Here is a 27,547-nt window from a genome sequence, read left to right as displayed (position 1 = left end):
TTAAAATAGCAGTTAATAAAGGATAAGAATAAGAATGTTTGGGCTTTTTATTTCTTTTGATTCCCCTTCGTTGAGGGGCAGCAATCAAATCATTGCGTTGTTGGAACAGACCTCTTAGTACAGTAGTAACGCGTTCGCCTAGCATTCACTTGCCAGCAGATTGATCCTAGCTCAGGACTGTTGTTTAAGATGTTTATTGGGGAGGATACAGCTGTGGTTGGGCACCACAGTGAGGGGTGGGCTTGCCCGACTAACGTTCTGGTGTGCATCATTTTTAATTATACTGGAACTGAAACCAAACACCTTTATCTTACCAACCACTACAGTATTCTGTTGAATTTTAAGGTAGAAGTAATTCCCGATCCTCCTGATAAAGGGGAAGATGGAAATAAATGTAAACCCATCACTTTAAATTAGCATTAAATTTACAATATGATATAGATTCTTGTATGACCATCTGTCCAATGACAGAAACCTATCTTATCACCTGAAATAATATTAGATCAAAAGGAGGCTTATTCAAGTCGGCACTCTTGCACCCCTTCAGGCCAGAGTGGCTTGTCATCCCTGGATTTCATACCAGCAAGTGTGGTCATAGAAACCTCCTCCCTCCTAAGGATAAGTCTCTTATTAAAGGATAATGTTTTATATTTGTGTGGGAATGAATAAAATTTCCTATAAATACTAATGTTGACTTCTTGCCTCATCCCTCAATCAGTGCTCTGTAAAGGTCAAAGTGACTACTTGGTGAGTTGGCAGGGGGTTGGGGGCGTCCCGGCAACCTGCCAATAACTATCAATCCCTTGCTATAAATTTTGAAAGCAGAATTTCTAGCTTTGCTAATATCATGCTCTTATTAAAGGACTCAGGTTTGTATAGTTAGGAAAAACATAAAGAATTTTTAAAATTTGGGATTTTTATTCATGCCCAGCACCCATCTTTGCACTCCAGGACCCTACTAACTAGAGAATACATTGATATAGTCCCTCGGCTTCAGCACTCAATATTATTTCCTTGTTGAAGTCTTGGGATGGACAAGAGGGCTCTCGAACTAAGGGAACGTTTCCCCCTGGCCGAATCCAAATTTCTCTACACCATACTGTACTGTTTTTATACTTCTTAATTATCAAACCAAGCAAAAATTCTAGATTCATGTAAAGACCAGGTTTAATATAATAGCCATTAATAACACCATCAAAGATACAGAAGACCTTTTGTAAGTGGAGATAGTTGAACTTGAACCCCAAGAATAAGTCCATGACGAAAAAACATGGACTTAGAAAGTACAACTCCAAAATGAAAAAATGCAAGTACTGAGGAATGTTTGACTAAACCTAAAGAGGCTTCCTCTAGAATCAATCTACAGGAAGGTTGGTTAATTTATTAATGTAAAAAATTCAGTTCGGCTATTGCAAACACTGAAAGATTGCCTCAACTTATGTCTCCCGAATCTTAACTTAGCATCATAAATAATCAAGCTTCTAGACATGTTGTGAAGGTTGAGGTCCACAAGACCACATATGACATTTAAGTAGCTGAAGGAAATCAAACACACAATGTACCCTTGAAGAAGTAAATCCGATTCTTGTTATAGGCATAACTGATAAATCAATGATTAAATAAGACAACAGCAGAAAATGAAACATCCCACAAAATTTCATACACTTGTAATGATTTCTTCATTTCAGAATGTGATAAAATTAAAAACAAATATGCGTAAAATTAATAATCTGGTTGAAAACTTTACCAAGAACGAAAATGAAAACCAGTGTAGAAAATTGGAAAGCCACAATGCTGGTTGTCTGTATGTTGATCATCTGATAAACATCCATGCAACAAGCACTCTTCTTTATAGAAAAACTTAACCATAATCCGAATAATAATCAGGAAGCAAATCATAAAGTAAACATCAAGAAATTATAACTAACAAACCATATAGGCCTATATCCATATACCAAGGCACTTCCTCCAATTTTGGGGGTTAGCCGACTTGAAACAAATAAAAAAGGGGACTTTTCCTGTCTACTCTCCTCCCTGCTTGATGAGGGACTCGACCGAGTTCGGCTGGTATTGCCAGGATGCCACAGCCCACAATTCCCTGTTACCCACCACAGATGAAGCTTCGTAACGCTGAATCCCCTACTGCTGCTACCTCTGCAGTCATCCAAGGCGACCGAAGGAAGCAATAAGGCCTACTGGAACTGCGTCACAATCGCTCGCCATTCATTCATATTTCTAGCACGTTTTCTTGCCTCTCACATCTATCCTCCTATCACCCAGAGCTTTCTTCACATCCATCCACCCAAACCTTGGCTTTCCTCTTGTACTTCTCCATCAACTCTTGCATCACCTTCTCTAGCAGACAGGCATTTTCCATTCTCTCAACATGGCCAAACCACCTCAACACATTCATATCCACTCTAGCTGCTAACTCATTTCTAACAAACCAAAGCCTAATAAAAAAAAAGTAAAATAAGTAAATAAGTAAAAAATGAAAATAAGTAAAAATAATGCTCTTCCCAGTGAATCCATCTCCATTGCCTTAATATTTAATCCATACATAATTCAATGGAAAGCTAATGGCATCTTACAAAATGTCTTCTCCAAGAATCCTGGTGAAGATATACCTGCCATCCTCATTATGAGCTTAAGTGAGGAATCGTTCTCTGATATTCACAAGACTGGGTCATTCAATCAACGAGTACCCAACAGTCAGGGGAACCAAGCAATCATCACACAAGGGTTGGCACTTACCAGTCATCAAGAACTCGTGTTCTTAGTGTTTGTGCCCAATTCTAAGGCAACAGAGAGCAGTTTCTTGCCTTCTAGGCATATTACCTTATTTCCATGAAGGTATAACATTTGTCATCTCTATCTCATTATGATCCACAGAATTCAAGTAAATTTGTCAACTATCACTAAGAGATTTGGTTTTTTCATATGAGGCAAAGTCATTACTGTACATGGAAGTAGATATCTTCCAGGAAGTAATTTTTCTGCTGCATCTTTTGCTAATTTGTCTGTCACTTCATTTTTGACACACCCTATGAGCTGGAATTCAGCTCCTTGATTGGAGTGTTATAAATATACAGTCACTTTAAAATGCTTGAAACTACTTTTAAAGTGTTGGTTGGATTGCTTTTACTTTTTTCAATATTTAACTTAGCCGGTGATTATATAGCTGCAACTCTGTTGCCCGACAGACAACTCTACGGTAAAAACTCGCCAGCGATCGCTACACAGGTTGCGGGTGTGCCCAACAGCGCCATCTGTCGTCCAGATACCCAGTACTCAATGTAAACAAAGACTCAATTTTCTCTCTGTCGAGCTATTGACAAGACGTACTTACTCGCTGTGCTAAACTGGAGTTTTTTCACAACTAATTGGTGAAGTACTTTATTCTAGTTTTGAGCTTTCGCTATGCAGGTGTTTTATCTTCATCTTAAATCTTGAACTCGTTTTGGATAGATTTAATTATGGTGACAAAGAGAGTATGGACTTTCTTTCACTTTTAAATGGCCGACCCTTCCCTTAGACGGAAGTGTGTTTAGGCTTTTAGTAATTATATCACGTTATAGATTTTCCTCTATATATTTTATATCTCTCCGCCTTTATTAGGCCTCTTCGATTAACTTTCCATTTATTATAAACATATAAAAAATAATTTTAATGTTTTGTTTATATAGACCTTTCCTGAGAGTAGGCGGTCCTAACTTGGAAACCGAAGTTAATCAACGTTGAGCCCTTTATATCGTAATTAGCTTTTAAAGAGCTAAGGATTTAAAACTTTTTAAAGGTAATATTTTATGAAAGAATTTCTTTGATAGTCTTCGTACTGTTTTCAAAGATGAACTAACGTTTAGTTTATTTATGCTACGCAGTTGTTGACGTTCGGGACGTTCAACATGCGCTCTATCGTTACGATAGAGAGAGAGTGTATCACGGTTTCACTTTGCAGTAAGAGTAAATCGATTCTAACGTTTTGTTCATTCTTTCTTAGCTTAAATGTTTTAAATTCTATTTTAAAGGAACTTTTTATTTGAAAAACCTTTCAGTTTTTTCCTTTAGTCAAATAACATGTTTTTTTGACAAAATATAATTGGGCTCTTCTCTTAGGTGCGAAATCAAGAGAGAAAGAGAGAGAGAGATAGAGACGGAGGGAGAGAGAGGAGAGAAAACGTTCCGTTCAAGCGGGTAACGTTGTTCTCGAGTTACTCTCGTCCCTAGTCGCTGTACGGGGAGGAAGGATAAAACGTTTTAGTTTTTTATTCTCGTCCCCAGGCTATGTGCGGTGAGAGATTGAAAACGTAGTTATATGAACTAGTGTTTAGTCTCTTTCCCAGCCACTGATTTTTTTATCTCAAAATTTGTTTTCTGTTTTTTGCTGGTATTAATGAGCTTGCATTATACGACTGATTTCGCAATTACTACCTTTTAATGAAGGGTAGAATTGCGTGTTTCAGGTAGAAATCAGTAAAAGTTTCGATTTCAGTGAAATAAGTGCAAAACAGAAAATCGAAGTGATAAAGTGATATGCGCAAAGTGTTACAGTGTTGCGTCCGAGGGTTCGTCTGTTCGTGCCTGTCGTTCACCTAGTCCGGGACCTCTTACATGCTCCCAAGCCCAGGGGAGAAGTAATGTCAAACGACTTATGGGTTCGAGAGGCCTTGACCAACGAACAGACGTTTTCCCTCTATGGTATCGGGTGTATCTTACCAAGATCTCCCCTACCATAAGACGAGAGAGACGTTGTTTCTCCTCGTCATCCGAAGGCTTTTCGCATAAGAAACCTGTCACAAGGTTTCGAAGCCCTTAAGCGAAAGTCAGTCCTTTCAGGACAGGTCCAGCGTCCTGGTTACAACCATTAGGACAGCTCTGACCCTATGCAGTCATCGGATAACTGCTCGCCGCCTAACAAAAGCGTAACACAGACTCCGAGAGTCTTTTTTTGTAGGCAAAGTGTTGCGGTCACAGACGTTACCCTCGTCTCTTACCACAACCATTTCCGTTGATCCTTAATGGGTTGTATGGCAAGACATGCAGTATATGCTTGCCTCCCTTATGGAAGACTATTCTGCCGATTAGTCCGTTGAGTCTAGCCGTTTATCTCATCGATATCCTGGCTTTCAGCCAACCTAACGTTCCTTTGTGCTTACTGTTGACGTTGGCGTAGCTTAGTCACGTCAGTCAGGTTGTTTAGAACCACACTCGATGCGGTCTCGTGTGGTTTTTCAGCCGCATTTGGACGTTAGGCCACTTGCTGATGCTCCTGTTGACGTTCAAGACGTTCACTAACAATCGGAGTTGACTTGTTTTGACGCTGTGCGTCAACCTCCGCATTCTAGAGTTGTTTTGACTGCTCAGTCTAGGCAGTCAAAGCAGTCTCGAGTGGACGCTGTGCGTCCTCACGCACCTGTTGTGGTTGACAGTTCAGTTGTTGACAGTTCACAGACTGTCAAGCAGTTACATGACGTTGCGTTCTGGTCCGCTACTAATGCACCAGTGAGTGTGGACTCTGCTTGTAAAGCATTGCCACCACGGTAGCTCTCTCCCTTGCTTGAGACTCAGCTTTTATCGGACAAGGTTCCTGTAGATGAGGAAGTTGCTGTTCCCCCTCCTACTGATATTCCCTTGAGGACTCTGTCAGATGGAGAGGAGCCTAAAGCTGCTTAGCCTCCTATGGACTTTAATTAAATCATGATGATTTTTTTTTTTTTTTAAGGATCTTTGTCCAGATCTTTTTGTAACTGCTGCTCCTCGTTCGCCTAAACGTCAGAGCTTACACTAGGCCTAGCTACTTCGAAGCCGTTGTTTTTAAGCTAGTGCTCTCTCGCTCTCCTAGAGAGCTTTACGTTGGCTAGGCGACTGGTTTTTCACCAGGAGGAGTTTGGGGGATACAGCCTTTGCTTTCCCTTCTTTTAAACTGGTTTATAGAGCGAGAGTCTGATATGACACGAGAGAAGTTCTCGGCTTGGGAGTTCATGCCTCTGCCCAGATAGACTTCTCAATTCTGGTAGACTCTCCCTGGCGCCTAGCCAGGAGACGCTCCAAGTTGTTTACAGGTCAACTTCACAGCTGTTTTCGAGCCTTTGAAGTTTTGCTGTACAATTATGTCACGCATAACAAGGCTTTCAGGGATGGTAAACGGTACCGCCTCAGTCGCTAACCCCGTCTGTTGCCACACCTGCTCCCGTAGACCCTAAATGGGCTTTGCTGCAATACATGCAGTCCAAGCTTGCGTCCTTGATAGAGGACTTTAATGCGGAGAAGGTTGCTACCGAACCTTCTGGCCAACAACCTTCCAACCGGTCGGTTGTGCGCCCTGTTGACGCTGAGGTAACCTACTCGCGTCTGCCAGTTGAGGTGGTTCCTCCACCGATGCGACCCAGTGTGGGTTGCCAGCCGCACGTTGACGTTAAGCGACGCTCGGAGGTGGTTGTTGACGTTCAGGACGTTCAACAACCAGCAGAGGTGACTTGTTTTGACGCAGTGCGTCAACCTCAGCAACCCGGTAGGGTGTTGACTGCACAACCCAGACGGTCTAGACAGTCTCGGGTTGACGCTGTGCTTCCTCGCGCACCCATGGTTGTTGACAGTTCACAGACTGTGCAGCAGTTCCATGATATTGCGTCCGGCTCCGTCACGCATCCACCAGTGCGACCGGACTCAGCGAGCCAGACGTTGCCCACTCCGTTGCCGTTTCCTCATCAGTTTTCGGATGAGGAACCCTCTGATGAGGACGTTGCTGAACAACAAGACGATCAGCCCCCAGAATAGATCAAGCCCTGCTATCCATCCAGAAGATGCTGAAGAAGGAACGCTGCTCAGTCAGGCTGTGGATGAGTCTGGTAGGGACGCTGTCATCCGTGGAACAATTTGTGTCACTAGGAAGACTACACCTCCGTCCTCTTCAATACCATCTAGCTTTTCACTGGAAAAAGGACAAGACGCTAGAAGCGGTCTCGATCCAGGTTTCCGAAAAGATAAAGTCTTGTCTGACTTGGTGGAAGGACAATATCAACCTAAGAGAGGGTCTTCCCCTGGCTGTTCAGACTCCCAACCACGTTCTCTTCTCGGACGCATCGGACGTGGGCTGGGGCGCGACACTAGACGGTCGGAAATGCTCAGGACTGTGGAACTCGAGTCAGAGGAGCATGCATATCAACTGCAAGGAGCTGTTGGCAGTACATCTGGCCTTGAAAAGCTTCAAGTCTCTCCTTCGAGGCAAAGTGGTGGAAGTTAACTCGGACATCACCACGGCCTTGGCGTACATCTCCAAACAAGGAGGTACCCACTCACTGACGTTGTACGAGATCACAAGGGACCTGCTCATCTGGTCAAAAGGTCAAGACATCTCCCTAGTAACGAGGTTCATCCAAGGCGACTTGAACGTCATAGCAGATTGTCTCAGTCGGAAAGGGCAAGTAATTCCAACCGAATGGACCCTCCACAAGGATGTGTGCAAGAGACTTTGGGCCACTTGGGGTAAAACCATCCATAGATCTCTTTGCAACCTCGCTGACCAAGAGGCTTCCAATCTATTGCTCTCCAGTCCCGTACCCAGCAGCAATACATATAGATGCTTTCCTCCTAGATTGGTCACATCTGGATCTCTACGCATTCCCACCGTTCAAGATTGTCAACAAGGTACTGCAGAAGTTCGCCTCTCACGAAGGGACAAGGTTGACGTTAGTTGCTTCCCTCTGGCCCGCGAGAGAATGGTTCACCGAGATACTTCGATGGTTAGTAGACGTTCCCAGTAGTCTTCCTCTAAGGGTAGACCTTCTACGTCAGCCACACGTAAAGAAGGTACTCCAAAGCCTCCACGCTCTTCGTCTGACTGCCTCCAGTCTATCGAAAGACTCTCGAGAGCTAGAGGCTTTTCGAAGGAAGCAGCCAGTGCGATTGCTAGAGCAAGGAGAGCTTCTTCCATTAGAGTCTACCAATCGAAGTGGGAAGTCTTCCGAGACTGGTGCAAGTCAGTTTCTGTATCCTCGACCAGTACCTCTGTAGCTCAAATAGCTGTTTTTCTCTTATACCTGAGAAAAGGACGATCCCTTTCAGCTCCCACTATCAAGGGCTACAGAAGCATGTTGGCATCGGTCTTCCGGCATAGAGGCTTAGATCTTTCCAAACATAAAGATCTGCAAGACCTCCTTAAGTCTTTTGAGACCACCAAGGAGCGTCGTTTGGCTACCCCTGGATGGAATTTAGACGTGGTACTAAGATTCTTCATGTCAGACAGGTTGGAGCCGTTACAATCAGCCTCCCTGAAAGATCTCACTCTTAAGACTTTTCCTGGTATGCTTAGCCTCGGCTAAAAGAGTCAGTGAGATTCATGCCTTCAGCAAGAACATAGGATTTTCGTCAGAAAAAGCCACTTGTTCGCTACAACTTGGTTTTCTAGCCAAAAATGAGCTGCCTTCTCGGCCTTGGCCTAATTCTTTCGATATCCCCAGCTTATCGGAGATCGTAGGCAATGAACTAGAAAGAGTCTTATGCCCTGTTAGAGCTCTTAAGTTCTATTTAAAGCGTACTAAACCTTTACAAGGCCAATCTGAAGCTTTATGGTGTTCAGTTAAGAAACCATCCTTGCCTTTGTCAAAGAATGCTTGGTCAGACTTTATCAGATTGTTAATACGAGAAGCTCATTCACATCTGAGTGAGGAAGACCGAACTTTGCTTAAGGTGAAGACGCACGAAGTTAGAGCTGTAACAACTTCCGTGGCCTTTAAGCAAAATATATCTCTGCAAAGTATAATGGACGCAACCTATTGGAGAAGCAAGTCAGTGTTCGCGTCATTTTACTCGAAAGATGTCCAGTCTCTTTACAAGAACTGCTACACACTGGGACCATTCGTAGCAGCGAGTGCAGTAGTGGGTGAGGGCTCAACCACTACAATTCCCTAATTCCATACCCTTTTAATCTTTCTCTTGAAATGTTTATTGTTGTTTTTTGGGTTGTCCGGAAGGCTAAGAAGCCTTTCGCATCCTGGTTGATTTGGCGGGTGGTCAAAGTCATTTCTTGAGAACGCCTAGATTTGGGGTTTTGATGAGGTCCTGTTGTATGGGTTGCAACCCTTGATACTTCAGATCCTAGGGGTCGATCAGCATCCTAAGAGGATCGCGAGGCTCCGTAAGGAAGACGTACTTAAAAGGCAGAGAAATTGTTCAAGTCGACTTCCTTACCAGGTACAGTACCTATTTATTTTGTTTTTGTTATTTTGATAACTTCTAAAATGAAATAAAAACTCTTAGCTCATAAAAGTGTAAACATATATTGCTGGTCTCTACCCACCCCCCTGGGTGTGAATCAGCTATATAATCACCGGCTAAGTTAAATATTGAAAAATGTTATTTTGATAATAAAATAAATTTTTGAATATACTTACCCGGTGATTATAAATTAAAGGACCCTCCATTCCTCCCCAATAGAGACGCAGTGGGACGAGGAGAAAATTGAGTCTTTGTTTACATTGAGTACTGGGTATCTGGACGACAGATGGCGCTGTTGGGCACACCCGCAACCTGTGTAGCGATTGCTGGCGAGTTTTTACCGTAGAGTTGTCTGTCGGGCAACAGAGTTGCAGCTATATAATCACCGGGTAAGTATATTCAAAAATTTATTTTATTATCAAAATAACATATTACTAGCTAAGCTACAACCCTAGTAGGAAAAGCATGGAGCTATAAGCCCAAGGGCTTTAACAGGGAAAATAGCCCTGTGAGGAAAGGAAATAATAAATGTGAGAAATAATGAATAATTAAAGTAGAATATTATAAAAGCAGTAACAACATCAAAACAGATATTTCATATATAAACTATATAAAGACTTATGTCAGCCTGTTCAACATAAAAACATTTACTGCAAGTTTGAACTTTTGAAATTCTACCGATTAGACTACCCGATTAGGAAGATCATTCCACAACTTGGTCATAGCTGGAATAAAACTTCTAGAATACTGTATAGTATTGAGCCTCATGATGGAGAAGGCCTGACTATTAGAATTAACTGCATGCCTATTATTGCGAACAGGATGCAACTATCCTGCAAGATCTGAATGCAAAGCATGATCAGAATTACAAAAGATCTTATGCAACATGCATGAACAACGGTTCCAGAGATTAATACGTAGATCAGGAATAAGAAATTTAATAGACCATAAGTTTCTGTCCAACAAATTAAGATGAGAATCAGCAGTTGAAGACCAGACAGAAGAACAATACTCGAAACAAGGTAGAATGAAAGAATTAAAACACTTTTTCAGAATGGTTTGATCACCAAAAATCTTAAAAAGAAAAAAAAAGACTCTCTTTAAGCCAATTTTTCGTGCTATTAATGAAGACATGGACCTAATGTGTTTCTCAAAAGTAATTTTCTGTCGAGAATCACACCTAAAATCTAGAGTTAAAGAAACATTATCAATGCTAAGATCTGGATGTTGAGGAGCCACTGTCCTTGACCTACTTACTATCATACTTTGAGTTCTTCCTCATAATTTGCACGATGCACTAATTTTAGCTAGTTCTCTAGTAAGGGATTCAGCAACCCAAGATCTACATTCAGGAGATGGAATCGATGCAAAGAGTGTAGCATCCTCTGCATATGCATCTATGTCATGTGTATATAGTATGAAAAATGATGGCCCAAGAACACCCTCAGGAATACCAGATATCACATTCCTATGCTCACTATGGTGCCCATCAACAACAACTCTTTGCGATCTATTACTTAAAAATTCAATAATAATGCGAAGAAACGACCTACCGTCTCCCAACTATTTGAGTTTGAAAACTAGGGCCTCATGATTAACACGGTCAAATACAGCACTAAAATTAAGGCCAATCATACGACCTTCCTGACCACAATCAAGGGATTTCTGTACAGAATTGGAGATTGTAAGAAGGGCATCACATGCTCCAAGGCCTTTATGAAAACCAAATTGCAAACTTGGGAACAGATTATCATCAGCAAACCTATTACTGTATGACGTTTTGCCAAAAGACGTTCTAAAACTTTAAATAATATGGAAGTTATGGAAATTGGGCGGTAATCAGTTGGGGTTGAGCTATCACAAACACATTTACTTAAGAAATCTGCAGTCTTTATAAAAAAGAAAATACCATTTGGGTCTATACCTCCATAAGAATCAAGGCCCATCAAGAGGGCTTTAATTTCACAAGATCAAAAAGCTAAACTACAGTAGTTAGTTTAGTCTCAGGAAACGGGAATGAGGAAGATCAATTTTCTCATTACTCTGCTTACTGTCAAACACATCAGACAAAAGGGTTGCATTTTCCTTTGGACAATGAATTACAGAGCCATCTGGTTTAGGTAAAGAAGGAACTGTTGCATCTACACAAAAAAGTGCAGATTTAAGGGTAGTCCACCACTTATGTTCCTGGGTTGTACAAGAAAGAGTTTCTTTTATGGTTAAATTGTATTCCTTTTCAGTTGAAGCATAAACTCTCTGAGCAAAAGCTCTAAGCGAGTAGAGTTATTCCATGTCAAATCTGATCTGTTACCCTTCTAAAGATGATAAGCCTCCTGCTTTTCCAAATAGGCACGTCAACAATCATCATTGAACCATGGTTTGTCCTTCACTCGGTACCTTAGCACACAAGACGGGATACGCCAATCAGTTATGTTGACTAGTTTCTCATTCAAAGGAACAACAGAAGCAACACTACTATACAATTGTGACTAATTCAGGCCCATAAGATCACTCAAAATCCTATTCCAGTCTGCTTGAGATTTCATGTAAATCTTACATGAGTATGATACATCAGGGACAGGCTGCTCAGTCTTCACTACTAATAAAATCAAGGCATGATCAGAAGTACCATCTGGAGAGCCAACCTTACCTGTCTTAATGTCAGGGGAGTCGCTGTATACGAGGCCCAAGCAGTTACCAGACCTGTGAATAACTTCACTTATGATTTGCTCACAGCCTGATTCGGAGGCAAAGCATAAAGCTCTTAAGCCATGGAGGTCTTTCTATCATCATCTTGTATCTTAGCCATAATGGTAAGAAGGCAATCGAAGATAGAATCATCCATGTCTGGATTCCGGTAGATAGAACACAAATAGAAGTTGTTATTCCTGCCCCTGCCACAAACTTTTATTACCTGAATCTCATGACATCCACATTCACAGCAGGATTTATGAGAAGCAGGCTACTTGGTCCTAATATACACCGCATTCCCCTGGCCCTAGGAATAGCATCCGGTTTCAAAATTATTGGCTCCTTAAAAAATCAATTATAAGAAGCTCAGATGAGTGCTTCATATTAAAAACCAGAGTCTGAGCACAAAAGAATATGATACTTTCTGGACACAACCGTAAGGTCTTGAATATTTGCATGAAGACTACGAATATTGCAATACAGTAGATGACATTGACAAAATCTGGAACGTACTGGTCCCGGATTTCACTCAATGTTTCTAGACAGCATAAGAATTAATGGTAATAAAAGATACATCATACTTAAAAAATAAATTAAAAAGAATGATGATAAAAGCAATATGTATAGAAATATAAATAAAGTGATTTATCAAACCCATAGACTATAGAAAAAAAAAGACAGAAAAACTCGTCAACATGGAGGAGCTGATACACCATGTAAGGGTAAATACCCTCCAGGATAGCTACTTCAACTGAAAGGAGGACAGTAAGGATGGTTTTGAAAAGAAAAAGAAACACTTAAGGAAAAGACAACCTCTTGATAAACCACCGGGCATTCATGGCCTTTCTATTAAGCCTGCTCAACACACCATTTAAAAAACAAGAGGAAGAAAAAAAGATAGAATAGTGTGCCCAAGTGTACCCTCTTGCAAGAGAACTCTAACCCAAGATAATGGAAGATCATGGTACGGAGGCTATGGCACTATCCAATATCAGAGAACAATGGTTTGATTTTCGAGTGTCATTTTCATAGAAGAGCTGTATACCATACCCTCATCAAGAGGAAAGTAGCCACTGAACAATTACTTAGAATGATAAATGATTGGAAAATTGTTATAATAGATCTGGATTTGAGTAAATATAAAAGCAACATAAGATATAGGCGTTTCTGCTGATTAACTTGGACCCCAGAGGGATTGACATGAGAAGAGCTACAGGTGCTGTTTTCTGGATTTATGCTTGGCCAGTGGAAAGTGGTGTTGTTCTACCTTTTTTGGAGTGGCTATTAGAGTACTAACTGCACAGGGTAGGTAAATGTGGACCGATTTATTTTTATAAGAACAGGCCTTAATATATATTTTTTGGTATAATAAACAATGACATCAATGTCAGTTGAGAAAGAGAATAGAGCATTCTGTACCTCAGTGTTGTTTTTTAAAGAATGGAGGAGAAGGGAAGAGAGAGAAAGAGAGAACACAAAATTATTCGAAATTTTTGGTTTATTTTGATTAGGGTTGTAATACATACTACCTTTAGTAAAAGTTTTCCTTAATGCAGCAATCTCCAAGCAATTCCAGCCCCCATTAACCATCTTAATAGTCATCTCAGCACATGCTGTGTATGCTTGAATGAGGCTTATTCATGTAAATAGCTCAGTAATATCGACTTATTAAATATAATTAAGTGACAACCTTTTAAGGTTATAAGTTTTAGTGTATTTGTCTTTATTGTACATATTTTTAGTGTGCAGTTATAGGAAGCATATTCCTTGGAAAACTGGGAGCACAGTGATTTTGAAAACTGCATTGCAGAGTTGGTGATTATCAAGATTGAAACTTTGCATCCAGTGTGAACAGGCTTAAAAGGATATTAATGGAAGTATTTTCCACTGCAATTAAGAGTGTATTGCATATGTTATGGATATACCTTAAATGGGGGAAGATAGGAGAACAATTAGGTTAGAGTTAGTCTGAATTTTCTTTTTGTTGAATTTTTTTCCAGTAAGGGTAAGGTGACTGCTGGCTTTCCCAGAGGAGTTTGCAATGCTGCGACTAGTAACCCTGGATGTGACAAACACTCTTCTCAAGTGAGTGATAGATTCCTGAAATATTCATAAGATAAAGTTATGAATGTAGGTCAGTTTCTGTATGTCAGTCTGTAACAATAGGAATATTTATTGTTAGTTGATAGTCTTGCAGTGTGATGCTTAAATCAAAATGAAAACTACTGTATTGAATTTTCATGTCTGGGTAGCAATTAATTTGCTTGATATTATAGTTGCAAGGGAGTAATTTTCATTGTAAGTTTGATGATAGTTTTAATTTGGAGTGATGTTATGGCAGTACCTGTATTAATTTAGTTTTGTTCCGTAACCGAAATACAAGCCACGCTATTTACATGGGGTTTTACTTTCGGCGTAGCTGAAATGACGAGCCATTAGAATTTTAATGAGGGTTAACTACCCCCGCGCTAGTTAGCAAGGGGGTAGGGGAGTGGTAGCTAGCTACCCCTCCCTCCCTCACACACCGGTGAACTGCTTTACAGTACTTCACTTTTGGCTCGGGCGATGAGCAGACGTCTCTGCTTCGCCCTTGCATTGTTGACAGCCTTAATTTTTTGCTTTTTCTTTCAGCTTGTGTGCTTGAAGTTGGCCTCTTCCTTTCTTCCCATCATGCGGAAGTGCCCTGGACTCCCCGACCGCCCTTGTGGAACGTTCATGTCGGCGGTCGAGACGAACCCTCACTCCTTATGCCCACAGTGTCGAGGTCAACGGTGTGAAAGGGATAATACATGTAGTGAGTGCAGGGAGGGGCCTACCTACCAGTGGGAGAGGTTTGCCCGGCGGCGTAAGAAGAAGCCTAAGCGGGACCGTTCTCCTTCAAGGGTTGCCTTGAAGAAGGAAGTCTCCAGGGACTCTTCTTCCGCCGCCCGAACCTCCTCTGAAGCTCCCACTCGATTGGTCTCTCGCGAGAGGCCGGCGAGTGGTAGCGCAGGCCCTTCTTTTGTTTCCCAATCTCGGGGTTCGGGAGAGGGCGTTGCCTCCCATAGCGAGGCAGCTCCCCCTCCTGCTCTGGGGGAGAGCATTGATTCTGTTGATGACCATGTGACTAACGATGATCTCTTACAGCTTTGGGCTTCCTTGGGGCTTAAGGGCTCTCCCTCCAAGGAAGCCCTGTTTGACCTGATCCAGTTGGGTGCAGCTGTCAAACAGTCGCCGGTAATAGCAGAGGTAGATCTTCTGTCTATTGTCGACGTTGTGGCAGAAGCTTCCGACGGGTCGGGTCAAACCCCTGCTGCGGTTGCGGTTGTTGCTGAAGGCTTAGTTCCCCCCTCCGAACATCCTTCGAGGGAGGAGCTGGGTCCAATGGTCTCTCCTGCGGGTGACTCTCCCCCTCGGGGGAGTGCACTGACAGAGACTCCTCTTCGGAGGACAGACGATGGTGTTGCTGTGCCTCGAGGTCGTCTTCGCCATAAGGCTCGCCCTCCTCTTCTTCCTTCTCCCTACAAGGGAGTTGGGAGGAGCCTCTTCGGATCTTCGCCTTCGACTTCCCCCGCAGAGGATCCTCCACGTCGAGAGCAGACCATTGCAGCTGCTTCCTTGGACCTCTCCGCAGATCGTTCGCGATCTCCGACGCCTGCCAGACCTTCCAGTCTTCCATCCCCGTTCCTGGACGCTGATGCGCAGTGGGCGCCTACGCACCCCATTGTCCAACGGGCACCGGTCCCTTCGGGGTAAGAGGGTTCTTCCCACAATGTAGGTGAGTCTCTCGAGCGCCAGGTCTTACCTGCGCGCGCACGCAGTCCTAGAGGTTCCTTACCTAGCGCACAGGCACTCACAGGTCCCTCTGGACTCGCTGCACCCGGCCGATCTCCTGAGTCTCGCCGTAGATCTCCTGCTCGCCACCGCCCTCCTGCTCGCCAACGCTCTCCTACGCGCCAGCGCTCTCCTGTGCCTCAGAGACCTCGTGTGCGCCAGCGTTCTCCAGCTCGCCAGCGTTCTCCAGCTCGCCAGCGCACTTCTGTTCCTGCTACGTACAATGCGCGCCATCGGTCTCTTGAGCGTCCACGATCTCTTGCTCGTCTGCGCACAATGGCTCGCCCTGTTCCTGATGCGCGCCAACGTTCGCCCGCGCGCCCACGATCTCCGGATCTGGGCGCAGGCAGGGACACTGTCCCTCCGCCTCCTCGCCGACGTTCGTCTGTGCGCCAGCCATCGCGCGCACATCTAAGCCAGCCCGAGTTCCTGCGCGGCTCACCCACAAGATGTCTCCTGAGCCCGCCCATGAGCGTTCGCCTTTGCGCACTTCCTCTCCCTCTGGTCCTGCGCCCCAGTTGGTTCCTTCTGAACGCGCAGCTGCGCGCCCGCGCGATCCTTTGCCTGCGCGCAAGCGCTCGCCTACACGCCCCCGCGCCGGATCGCCACAGGTCACCGACACGCCCACGCGCTAACTCGCCTGTGCGTAGTCGTTTGCCTGTTCGCGCTACGCGCCAACGCGCCATCGCTCGCCAACGCGCCATCGCTCGCCAACGCGCCATCGCTCGCCAACGCGCCATCGCTCGCCAACGTGCCGTCACTCGCCAAGGCGCCATCGGTCGCCAGTGCGCCATCGCTCGCCAACACGCCACCGATCGCCTACGCGCCATCGTTCTCCCGACCGCCAGCGCTCGCCCTTGCAGCCACGCCCACCCTCACCTGCGCGCCCACACGCACCTTCGCCTGCACGTCCACGCGCACCTTCGCCTGTGCGTCCACGTGCACCTTCGCCTGCGCGCCCCCTCGCCAGCTCGCCCCCTCGCCAGCGCGCCCCCTCGCCAGCGCGCCCTCGCGCCCACACGCCCTCTCGCTCACGCGCCCGCGCCTTCATCTCCGCGCACACGCGCGCCTACGTTCGCCTGCGCGCAAACCAGCGATTCAACCATCGCGCCAGCGCCAGTGCGTCGCCGCCAGCGATTCTCGCCGGGTTTCCCAGTGCGCCCAACCGTGCGAGTCTTCGGGGACGTGTGCTTCCAGATCCTCGTCTTCGCGATCTCCACCCCGCAAGCGCAGAGCTACGCACGTCCAGGAGCAGGAAGAATCTTCGGAGAGGTCTATGCAAAATTCTTCTTTTCAGGCAGGCCTCGTAGGATCCACTCCTAAGGATCAGCCGATCCCCTTCCCTCCAGCGGGTGTTGCTGACACTGCGTCGGTCAGCCGCCAGCCTTGGTTCGGCTCCCTGATCAAAGCGATCGTGCAGGCGATGAAGCCGGCCCTCGCTGATCTGGGACTGAAACCAACGGCACCCGCGTCCCCGCTGAAGAGAAGGAGAGGAGTGGACTTCGTGGTTTCTTCTCCCAGGGTTAAGTTGGCTCCCAAGAAGTCCGTCGGGAAGGCCCCTTCCCCTTCGCAGACGCTTTCTCCTTCCCCTGTAGATGAAGCCTTTCCGTCCTCAGGAGAATCCAGCGAGGTGAGGCGTTCTCCCTCGGCACCAATGGGAGGAACCCCACCTCGAGGAAGAGAACCGTCTCGCGTGGAGAGAAGCCCCCAGACTTCTTTGCTTGAGTCCTGTATCCCTCCCAGGAGGGAGCCTAAGGACTCGAAGACTGTTCCTAAGTCTTCCACCCGGATTCGGCCGGAGCTACCGAGACCCCAGGAGAACGTCCACGTATCTCCCCAAGTAGAGCTACTGGGGACAGGAGACCTTGCTGCTAGTCCACAAGGAGGAGAACAGCACGAGTCGAAGCATGCCTTCTGGCAGGTCCTGAGTCTGATGAGGCAACTCAGTGGATTCAAGGACCCCGAGACCGCCCCTTGCGAAGGCAAGGACACGGTCCTGGATCAAGTCTACGGTACCCAGAAGCTCCCAAAGTACAGCGCGGCTCTGCCCTGGTCCCAGGGAGTGAAGAGTGCCAGAGACAAGGCTGAGGGCCAGCTCACCGAACTCGCCTCCTCCAGCTGTTCCTCTGCCGGGAACAAACTCCTCCCACCTCCTCGTGTACAGCAGAGGAGGTACTTTGAGATCATGGGGGAGTCTTGTTTAGCTCTTCCCCTCCACCACTCCGTGGAAGAGCTCTCTAGGGGGATTTCTCTCGAGAAACTTTCCGCCCGGCAGGTGACATTCTCGTCTACGGAGATCCTAAGCCAGGAGAAGGTTGCGAAGTGTACCATGCAGGCCACTTCGTGGCTAGACATCTGGCTGGGGTCTCTGGGCATCCTGTTGTGATCCGAGGACTTGTCCAAGGAGAGCACCAGGAAGGCCCTTGAGACTTTCCTCCTCTCGGGCACGCGCTCCATCGAGTTTTTAGCTCACCAAGTTTCGAACTTGTGGGCAAACTCGATCCTAAAACGTCGGGATGCCGTGACCGAGAGGTTCCACTCGAAAGTCCCAGCCGTGGATGTCAGCAGGCTCAGACACTCCTCCATCCTTGGAGAGAGTTTGTTCGAGCCCAAGGATGTCGAACAGACAGCTGAGAGGTGGAGGAAGTCGAATCAAGATTCGCTCCTCCAAAGGGCCCTTACATCTCGGCCCTACAAGCCACCAGCCCCTCAACAACAACCTCAGCAGTCTCGTCAGTCTAGGACATCGAGACAGGGTCTGGCAGCAAAGGCCAAGGTGTCCAAGCAGCAGCCCTTTCCTGTCAAGGACAAGAAGGGCGGAAAGTCCTTCAGGGGAGGTAAGAATCCTAGGGGGAGCGGCCGAGGCCGTAAACGCTAGGATTGGCAATCCCCCTGCATGTCCACCAGTGGGGGGATGGCTACAAAGTTGCGCGAACAGGTGGCAGCAACTCGGGGCCGATTCCTGGACGATCTCTGTGATCAGCCCAGGATATCGCGTCTCGATCATAACATCTCTTCCTCCCCTGACAGCGAATCCAGTGTCGTTGAGCTCCTATGCCATGGGATCGGTAAAGGGGCTAGCCCTTCGGGCAGAAGTCGAGACCATGCTCAAGAAGGATGCTCTCCAGGAGGTCGTCGACGGCTCCCCAGGCTTCTTCAGTTGACTCTTTCTTGTAAAGAAGGCGTCTGGAGGCTGGAGACCTGTCATCGACCTCTCGGCTCTGAACAGGTTTGTCAAGCAAACTCCGTTCAGCATGGAGACAGCGGACACGGTCAGACTTGCAGTGAGACCGCAAGACTTCATGTGCACTCTGGATTTGAAGGACGCGTACTTCCAGATCCTAGTCCATCCGTCTTCCAGGAAGTACCTAAGATTCAGCCTAGACAACAAGACCTACCAGTTCAAGGTGCTGTGTTTTGGTCTCTCCACAGCACCTCAGGTGTTCACCAGTGTTTTCACCCTGATTTCTTCGTGGGCACACAGGATCGGCATCCGTCTCCTCCGCGATCTGGACGAATAGCTGATCCTGGAAAACTCGGAGTCGACCCTTCTTCGACACCGAGACAAGCTTCTGGGGCTTTGCCAAGATCTAGGGATCATGGTAAACCTCTAGAAGTCTTCTCTGCTTCCAACTCAACGACTGGTATGTCTAGGCATGATATTAGACACCAATCTCCACAAAGCCTTTCCATCAGACGACAGGATTGCAAGGCTGAGGAGGGTCGCAAGACCTTTCCTCGGACGGGAAGCCCTTCCAGCCCAATCGTGGTTACATCTCCTTGGTCACCTACCCTCCCTGGCCCGTCTAGTTCTGAACGGCCGCCTCAGGATGAGATCCCTACAATGGCGGCTCAAGTCCTGGTGGAATCAAGGCAACGATTCCCCGGACACTCTGGTCCCCATGGGACCCGCGGAACGGACGGACCTGAAGTTGTGGCTGACCGATGAAAACCTTCGAAAGGGAGTGGATCTTCTCGTCCTCCCCCCCGGATTTGATGCTGTTTTCGGACGCGTCAAAAGAAGGGTGAGGGGCCCACGTTCTGAACCAGAGGATCTCAGGCCTATGGTCAGAATCAGAAAGGTGCCTCCACATCAACCTGCTAGAAATGAAGGCCGTATTTCTGGCCCTTCAACAGTTCCAACAGACCCTGGCGGGCCACTCCGTGGTGGTGATGAGCGACAACATCACAGTAGTGGCTTATATCAACAAGCAGGGAGGTACCTTTTCACAACAGCTATCCCATCTTGCAGTAGAGATACTGAGGTGGACCGAAGTCCACTCGATTCCACTATCAGCTCGCTTCATTCCGGGCAAAAGGAATGTGCTCGCCGACAGTCTGAGCAGGGCATCGCAGATAGTGAGTACCGAGTGGTCTTTGGATCCTCAAGTAGCCAACAAAGTCCTGACTTTGTGGGGTTCCCCGACAGTGGACCTGTTCGCGACAGCTTTGAACTTCAAGCTGCCGCTGTACTGCTCCCCAGTCCCGGACCCCAAGGCACTCTGGCAAGATGCCTTCCAACAACGGTGGGACAACATTGACGTCTACGCCTTTCCACCATTCTGTCTGATGAGAAGGGTGCTCAACAAGACCAGACTATCGGTCAATCTGTCAATGACCTTAATAGCTCCGCTATGGCATCACGCAGAGTGGTTCCCAGACCTTCTGCAGCTCCTGACGGAACTCCCGAGAGAACTCCCCCCACAGCACGAGCTACTCAAGCAACCACACTGCAACATCTTCCACAAAGCCGTAGCATCGCTTCGGCTTCACGCCTGGAGACTATCCAGCGTCACCTCGTTGAGAGAGGCTTTTCGCAACAAATTGCGGACAGGATGTCTCGACACCAGCGAAAATCATCCGCAGGGGTTTACCAGGCGAAGTGGAGAGTCTTCTGTGGTTGGTGTCGTGGGAGGGGTATCTCTCCCCTCGATGCCACTATTCCAGCAATAGCGGAGTTTCTCGTGTATTTGCGGGAGGAAATGCGCCTTTCAGTCTCGGCGGTGAAAGGCTATCGCTCGGCCTTAAGCTTAGCCTTCAGGCTGAAAGGGATAGACATTTCTTCCTCGCTGAAACTTTCTTTACTCATACGAAGCTACGAACTTACCTGCCCTCAGTCGGAAGTGAGACCTCCTCCATGGAACGTGGTTCGCGTCCTCAGGGCTCTTAAGAGACCTCCGTTCGAATCATTACGCCAGGCCTCTGATTGACACCTGACTTTGAAGACGGCGTTACTGCTCACTTTGTCTTCAGCCAAGCGGGTCAGTGAACTTCATGGTCTCTCATACGACATCGCCCATTCAAGGGGATGGGGGGAGGTAACGTTCGGGTTCGTCCCTGAGTTTGTAGCTAAGACTCAGAACCCTGGAGTGCCGGACCCACGGTTCGACTCCTTCAGGGTCTCGAGTCTCCGTTCTGTAACAAATGACCCAGACCGTCTGTTACTATGCCCAGTGAGAAGTCTGAGGCGTTATCCGAAGAGAACGGCTGCAGTCCGTCCTTGCGTGCAAGCCCTGTTTGTGAGCACGGGAAGGATGAAGAGGAGGGTCACCAAGAACACTATCTCTGCCTGGATCCGAAGGGCCATCCACCACGCCTTGAATCCAGACCCTCCTCCGTCATGTCGTCCCAGAGCACACGATGTCAGAGGCATCGCTACGTCTCTGGCTTTTAAGAGAAACTTCTCGGTTACGCAGGTGCTACAAGCTGGGGTCTGGAAGCGTCAAACGACCTTCACAGCCCACTACCTGCAGGACGTGACCCACAGGAGCCTTGATACACTCTCGATCGGCCCTGTGGTGGCTGCACAACAGCTGGTCTAACCTCAGGCTCCTTAATGGACAGGTAGCAGAAGGTTGAGGGCATTGTTACCCGGTGTTAGTCTGCATGAATGAAAGAGTATGTCTGGCCCTTACTTCTTTCTTCATTCTCCCCTCTCTTGGGGAAAGCACCATCCTGGGTTCTCTGCATAGCTGACCTCGAACCTCTGTAGGTAAACCATGCTTCCTTGTGTTCCTAGTATTAAGTTAATACTGTCGCGTCCCCCATACCCTGACGAGGTGGTATTGGGAACGTCCTAGCCTAGAATTCCATCTAAAGGACTTCAGGTCAACTTCCTAGGACGAGTCACACTTCAACCCTCCACACACAAGCTTATGTAGGCCGTACGTTCCTTGCGGAGCAAGGAACTTGCGAGGTGCAGGGACTCTTTTTCTCGAAGTGCTGCTCACTCGGATTCTGAGTCCCCGGGTAAGCCAAGGCCAGTAAGGCCGGGACTTTCCTAAGGGGTAAGTCACCCCATGTAAATAGCGTGGTTTGTATTTCGGTTACGGAACAAATGACAAATTTGGAGATAATTTATATTTTTCCTAACCATACAAACCTTAGCTATTTACTCATATTTGCCCACCAGCCCTGTCTCCCAAGGCAAGTCCTACCTCTAAGTGAAGTGAAGCAGTTCACCGGTGTGTGAGGGGGGGAGGGGTAGCTAGCTACCACTCCCCTACCCCCTTGCTAACTAGCGCGGGGGTAGTTAACCCTCATTAAAATTCTAATGGCTCGTCATTTCAGCTACGCCGAAAGTAAAACCCCATGTAAATAGCTAAGGTTTGTATGGTTAGGAAAAATACTAATTATCTCCGAATTTGTCATGTTTGCCAGCAGTGAGTTGTTTTCTGGGTATCTTTATTTTTGTTTTTCATCATCTTTGTAAGGCAAACTGCTTTTTTCATAATGCTATGTTAGGACCTTTTAACTTTTATGTATGTTAACCTTGGTCAAAGTTGGAATATACTGAGTATCTCTCTCTCTCTCTCTCTCTCTCTCTCTCTCTCTCTCTCTCTCTCTCTCTCTCTCTCTCTCTCTCTCTCTCTCTCTCTCTCTCTCTCTCTCTCTCTCTCTCTCTCTCTCTCTCTCTCTCATATATATTTGTTCTTACACGAATACAAACCTGTCCTTTGATAGGAGTATGCTTACAGCAAAACTTGATATAACGTTGTTAACTTGAGGAAGTGTTGGTAGTTAGCTCACAATGTAAGGCCCTCCCACTCGACTAACTAATGAGCTCCCACTTTGTTTTTAAGACCCGGATAGTACGTACTTCCGGTATCCTTATCTGGCTGTTTTAATCTTTTAATTTTTCTTTTAGGTAAATGTGTTGACAAACGGTCATGTACGAGGGATATTTAGAAGTTAGGAATGATTTGCAGTACAGTAGTTTCCAAATAACTGTAGCCGTTTGACATTTTTCTGTGTAAACCTCCCAATATCCACATTTTTGTTGCTGTTAGACAGCATTCCTGTTTTTTGTTTGTGCCCCTGCTTGTATGGCCTTGTGACAAAAACGACAACATAATGCCTTGTAGAGGAGGTGTCTTTGTATTGTACTCGGTATTGGTGTTCTCACACCTTTTATCTTTGCTCGGTCTCATACTGGGAGAAGTAAGTGCCTAGAGTTGTCCCATAGCGGAAAATAACATTGGAATGTGCTACTCTTATATGGTGCTCTACTCATGCACTGTTGGTTAGGATGAATGGCACTGCCCTTCTTTCCCCTCCCTGGACGACTCTCCCTCTTTTTGAAGATAAAAGGAAGCATACTTGCCGAGTGTTGTGCTATAATGGGAAGAAACATCAGTACCTGTTGCTTTTGCTCCTTTGTTCAGTCCTGTACCAGGAGGAATGTTGCTGAAAGTTATCCCACAGAGGAAAGATATGTTGTCATGACTAACTATCGGTCTGATGCCAAATGCTGTACCTTTGACTGAGCACTGCCACTTCACCCGAACAAGATGCTGTCTAAAATGACCTATCAACGTAACTGTATCTCCGATGATCTCTCCTTGCGTATGTAAGGACAGTAGGTACAGTACTATATTAGAAAGAGCATTATGTACCAAGGTCATACCCAGCACTGGGCTCCACATCTCTACCAAGACACTTCTCCCAATTTTGGGGGGTAGCCAAGATAAAAAAAAAAAAAAAAAAAACCTTGAGCACTCATACCCTCATCTGCCTTTTTCTGGAATAAAGAAGACAAAATTACCACCAAGAAAGACAACAGGCCAGCAGAAGGATTGTAGTGAAAAAGCTCCTCCATTGTTGAGTAGCAGGAGAATGTAAGTTGACTATTTTGAAACCGTCATTGAGACCGCTCTTGACACGCAAGGTCTCCACAACTTATGGTCTCAAACCTTACTGCCTTCCACACACCTGAGATTCATGTGCTTGGTTTCCACAATCAATAAGCATGAGCATTATGACATTCGCAAGGCCATCTGCCTCCTGCTGATTAAACTTTTATGGAACTGGAATCTACACAATCCGTCTCTATGCGCTCAGTATCCATGATCGATGAACAAGAGTATGATGATGTCGGCAGACTGTCTCATCATAGTCTTCTTCCTTGCTGGTCTTCTGCTGACTAACGCTCCACAAGCACCTCTACATGTTTTGTGGAAGTAGCAGCACTGTACCAAAACCCACCCCTCTCCAGGAAGGTATTTTGGTACCAGGTACAGGAGCTCACCCTTCTGCTACCAGTGCTAGGTCCCATGCAAAGCTAAGCACAAGCACTGCTGGTCTGAACCATGGCAGTTGGACTTGCCCTCTTCTGTCAAGACATTTGAGGGATGCTTGGTAACATGAAGGCTTCGCATGTTGAGAGAACCACTGTTACGTATCTTGGGAAGATGATCCTAGTAGGTTCTAGAAGTTTTGTATTGGGAATCCTTCCTTCTCCAAGAATGTGTTTTGGTATGTAGTACTGGTCAGGATATTAGCAAGCTGCTCTCATCCCACTTCTGCCTTGGGACCTCCCCGGGACGCTTCGGTGATGCAAACGCTTCAAAGAACTTTGAGAGAATTACTTTTATTTACTTGAGGCAAAAGGTTTTGTATCAGGAACATTTCCATCCCAGAGACTATGTTTCGGTTTGCTGTAGAGGTATTCACATACCTGCTTTCGTGTCTCAATCTCATACAAATACAATCAGCCCTCTAGCATTGCAGGGGTTAGGTAACAGAGATACCAGCAATAAGAGAAAAACCATGTGATATTGGTGCCCTAGGGTGAGTCATCTCATAACCCCCCCAAAAACAAATGACCTCTGCCTACGTACGGTTGATTAATACCCTGACAAGGATATTAACAAGGGGAAATGACACATCACTCATAAGTGATCACTATCTCCAAGAGGTTGCTTTACACCCCTACCTGCTCATCACCTATATGTAGCCTGAATTAACTTACTTTATGCAATTTTGTATACTATACTGTAAATACACTTTGTCTTAACACAGAATACTTACCTCGAACTACTTTCCTAGGAGAGTCTGGAATCTCTCAATCACCGACCAAGAATTTTGCGTAGTTGCCCCCCCTCTCTGCTGCCTCTCAAGGGCGTTCCAGGGGGTAAGGATACTCGCCCAGGTGCAACCCAGGTCACGTGTGTGGCATATGCTTGATACCCAGTTAGCTTCTGGTCGCGGCGTAGATAACATCTTGCCGCTCTCTCTCGCTTATCCCGGCCGTTCACCTTGTGTTCTCACCCCTTGTCCCACGTGTTCCCGTGTGTTCCTTTACCTTGGGTCTCACGTATTCCCGTTGTGTTCCTCACCTTTCCCTTGTGTCCTTGTGTCGTGTGTGTTCGATTTTGCCATCGAACCTCAGCTTCGCTGTCCCGGGTCTCAAGCGGGTAAGTCTTGCGGGGCATGGCTCTCCGAGCCGCTCTCGACACGCGGGGTCGACCCGCATTCCTTGTGTTCCACGTGTCGGGGGAAGAGGTGTTCCCCGGAGTCTAAGGGCCCGGAGTGTGAGTCTTGGCCGGAGCTCCAATGGGCTCTTTTCGCCAAGAAAAAGAAGAAGGCTTCTAAGAGGTCGCCTAATAAGTCAGGCCTTTCGTCGCCGGTCACGTCGCCCTCGGTCCTGTCGGTGAGAGGTTCTCTTTCGCCTTCCCCTACCCAGGGTAGGGGACTAGGTAAGTCCGTTTTGGTGAAGCGGCCCATTGCCGTTCCCCTTGAATCTAATGTGGGGGATTCTGTGTTGAAGGGGTCTATGCAGACAAGTGAGGGGTCTGCTAAAGTGGTGGGAGTGTGTGCTTTAGACGAAGGCCTGGTGCCCGCAGGACCCGTCATAAGTGTGGATCCGGGGTGGGGGGGGGACGTTTCTGCGCCCATCCCCACGCCTGTAACGTGCTTTTCAGGTGCAGCATCTTCTGGGGGTGGCCAGGGCATTGGGAAGCGACCCACGGGCGTTTAGGACCCCGACTCCTTCGTTTGGAGGGCCCTGAAAACGTCCTTCAGGTCCCCCTTGAGATTGGAGGAGGACATCGAAGATTGGTTCGATGGTCGTCCCATCACCCGTTCACCCCCGGCCCCATCAGCCACACTCCCGCCGGACTTCATGGAGCCGGTAACCCCGAATTCCAGACCCAGGACCCCCAGGAGGCTCGTGGTAGAGTCGGAAATTTTCAGTCTCCTCGTACTCCGATGACGGCTTCTCCTACGACTCCTATTCGTCGGATGTCGATAAAGCAAAATCTCTTGATGCATGATGCAAACAAAGGTGCAGTAGTAGCATTCAGTATTGAATATGAGATGTACATATATACGTACCTCTACATATGCAGTACGTTATTTGATAGTAGTTGCTTGATAAACACTTGCGGAAGATGCTTTCATAATGAAGGACGCTGGGGGAATGACACAGAATCAGCCAGAGAAGTGTTGTTGCGCTGGGAGGGAAACTGCACCCGCAAACCACGAAGACAGAGAGCTGACTGTATGCACACCCATGTGCAGTATGATAGGCGCTTCCGTAGTCTCCTTCTCTCTTCAAAGAGTTCCAGAGATGACAACCCAGCAAGAATGGGTTGAGCGTATGAGCAGTGCAAACATAATACAGTACAGTAATGAAGCAGACCATCTCATTCCAGTTGACTGATCCCACAACACAATCTCCACGATCATGGCCTTCCATATTACTACTGATCTCCAAGCGCACTGTCACTCCTTGAGCTGCCTCAGTGTGACCAGTCATTATGGGACTGGATTTTTGCGAGCTTGTCAGACACCTTGTGATTAGATCTGTACCTTGGGTTACAGAACTTCTGGTATCTGCTTCATTCCAGATTTTCCAGTGTAAGATACCTCTACTGGTGAAAGAGAAACCTTTCATAGTTTTCTTTGCTTGTTTGTGCTACTAGATCTTCCCTTCACGAGTGCCGAGGTTTTTTCGTGGTCTTCCCTTTGTATTTCTTCTTCCTGGGAATGTTCCAATTGTATTCTCTTTCATCAAAACGGGATTCCATGCATTTTTTTTATCTACAATCGTCACTTCCTTGGGATCAGTTGTGCACTGCAATCTGGAATTACGTGTTTGAGAACCACATGATTGGAACTTACGCCCATGGGGAAAGGTAACGTTCAGTTTCGTCCCTGAGTTTCTTGCCAAGACTCAGAATCTGTGAATGCCGGATACCCGATTCAACTCCTTCCGGATTTCGAGTCTGCGCTGTGTAACAGATGACCCTGATCACCTCTTACTCTGCCCATTGAGGAGTTTGAAGCTGTATCTCAAGAGAACAGCTGCAGCCCATCCCCGTGTGCCTGCATTTTTCATCGGCAGAGGAAGAAAGAGAAGGGTCACCAAGAACACCATCTCTGCTGGGATTCGCAAGGTCATAAACCATGCCCTGAATCCGGACCCTCCTCCTTCACGTCACCACAGATCCCACGATGTCAGGGGCGTAGCTACGTCCCTGGCCTTCAAGAAAAACTTCTCGTTGACGAAGGTCCTACAGGCGGGTGTGTGGAAACGTCAAAATAC

General features: G+C 46.7%; 2 protein-coding genes across 14 annotated transcripts in view; both read left to right on the top strand.

The window, feature by feature from the left end:
• The window catches only part of LOC137627778 (kinesin-2b-like), a 439,846-nt gene that overhangs the window by 166,746 nt on the left and 245,553 nt on the right, over positions 1-27,547 (top strand). The gene's annotated exons all lie outside the window — the stretch shown is intronic.
• Positions 1-27,547, top strand: part of LOC137627777 (tetratricopeptide repeat protein 19, mitochondrial-like) — a 134,742-nt gene that overhangs the window by 3,943 nt on the left and 103,252 nt on the right. The window contains exon 2 of one of the 2 annotated variants that reach the window (XM_068359086.1): positions 13,908-13,992. The exons of the other annotated variant lie outside the window; for it this stretch is intronic. Coding sequence (XP_068215187.1) covers positions 13,949-13,992 — 44 coding nt within the window. The 5' untranslated portion in view covers positions 13,908-13,948. The remainder of the gene's footprint in view (positions 1-13,907; positions 13,993-27,547) is intronic. 2 annotated transcript variants of the gene reach the window in all.

Source organism: Palaemon carinicauda, chromosome 35 (assembly GCF_036898095.1).
Source record: "Palaemon carinicauda isolate YSFRI2023 chromosome 35, ASM3689809v2, whole genome shotgun sequence".
NCBI lineage: Eukaryota > Metazoa > Arthropoda > Malacostraca > Decapoda > Palaemonidae > Palaemon > Palaemon carinicauda.
This window is presented reverse-complemented; position numbering and strand designations above follow the sequence as displayed.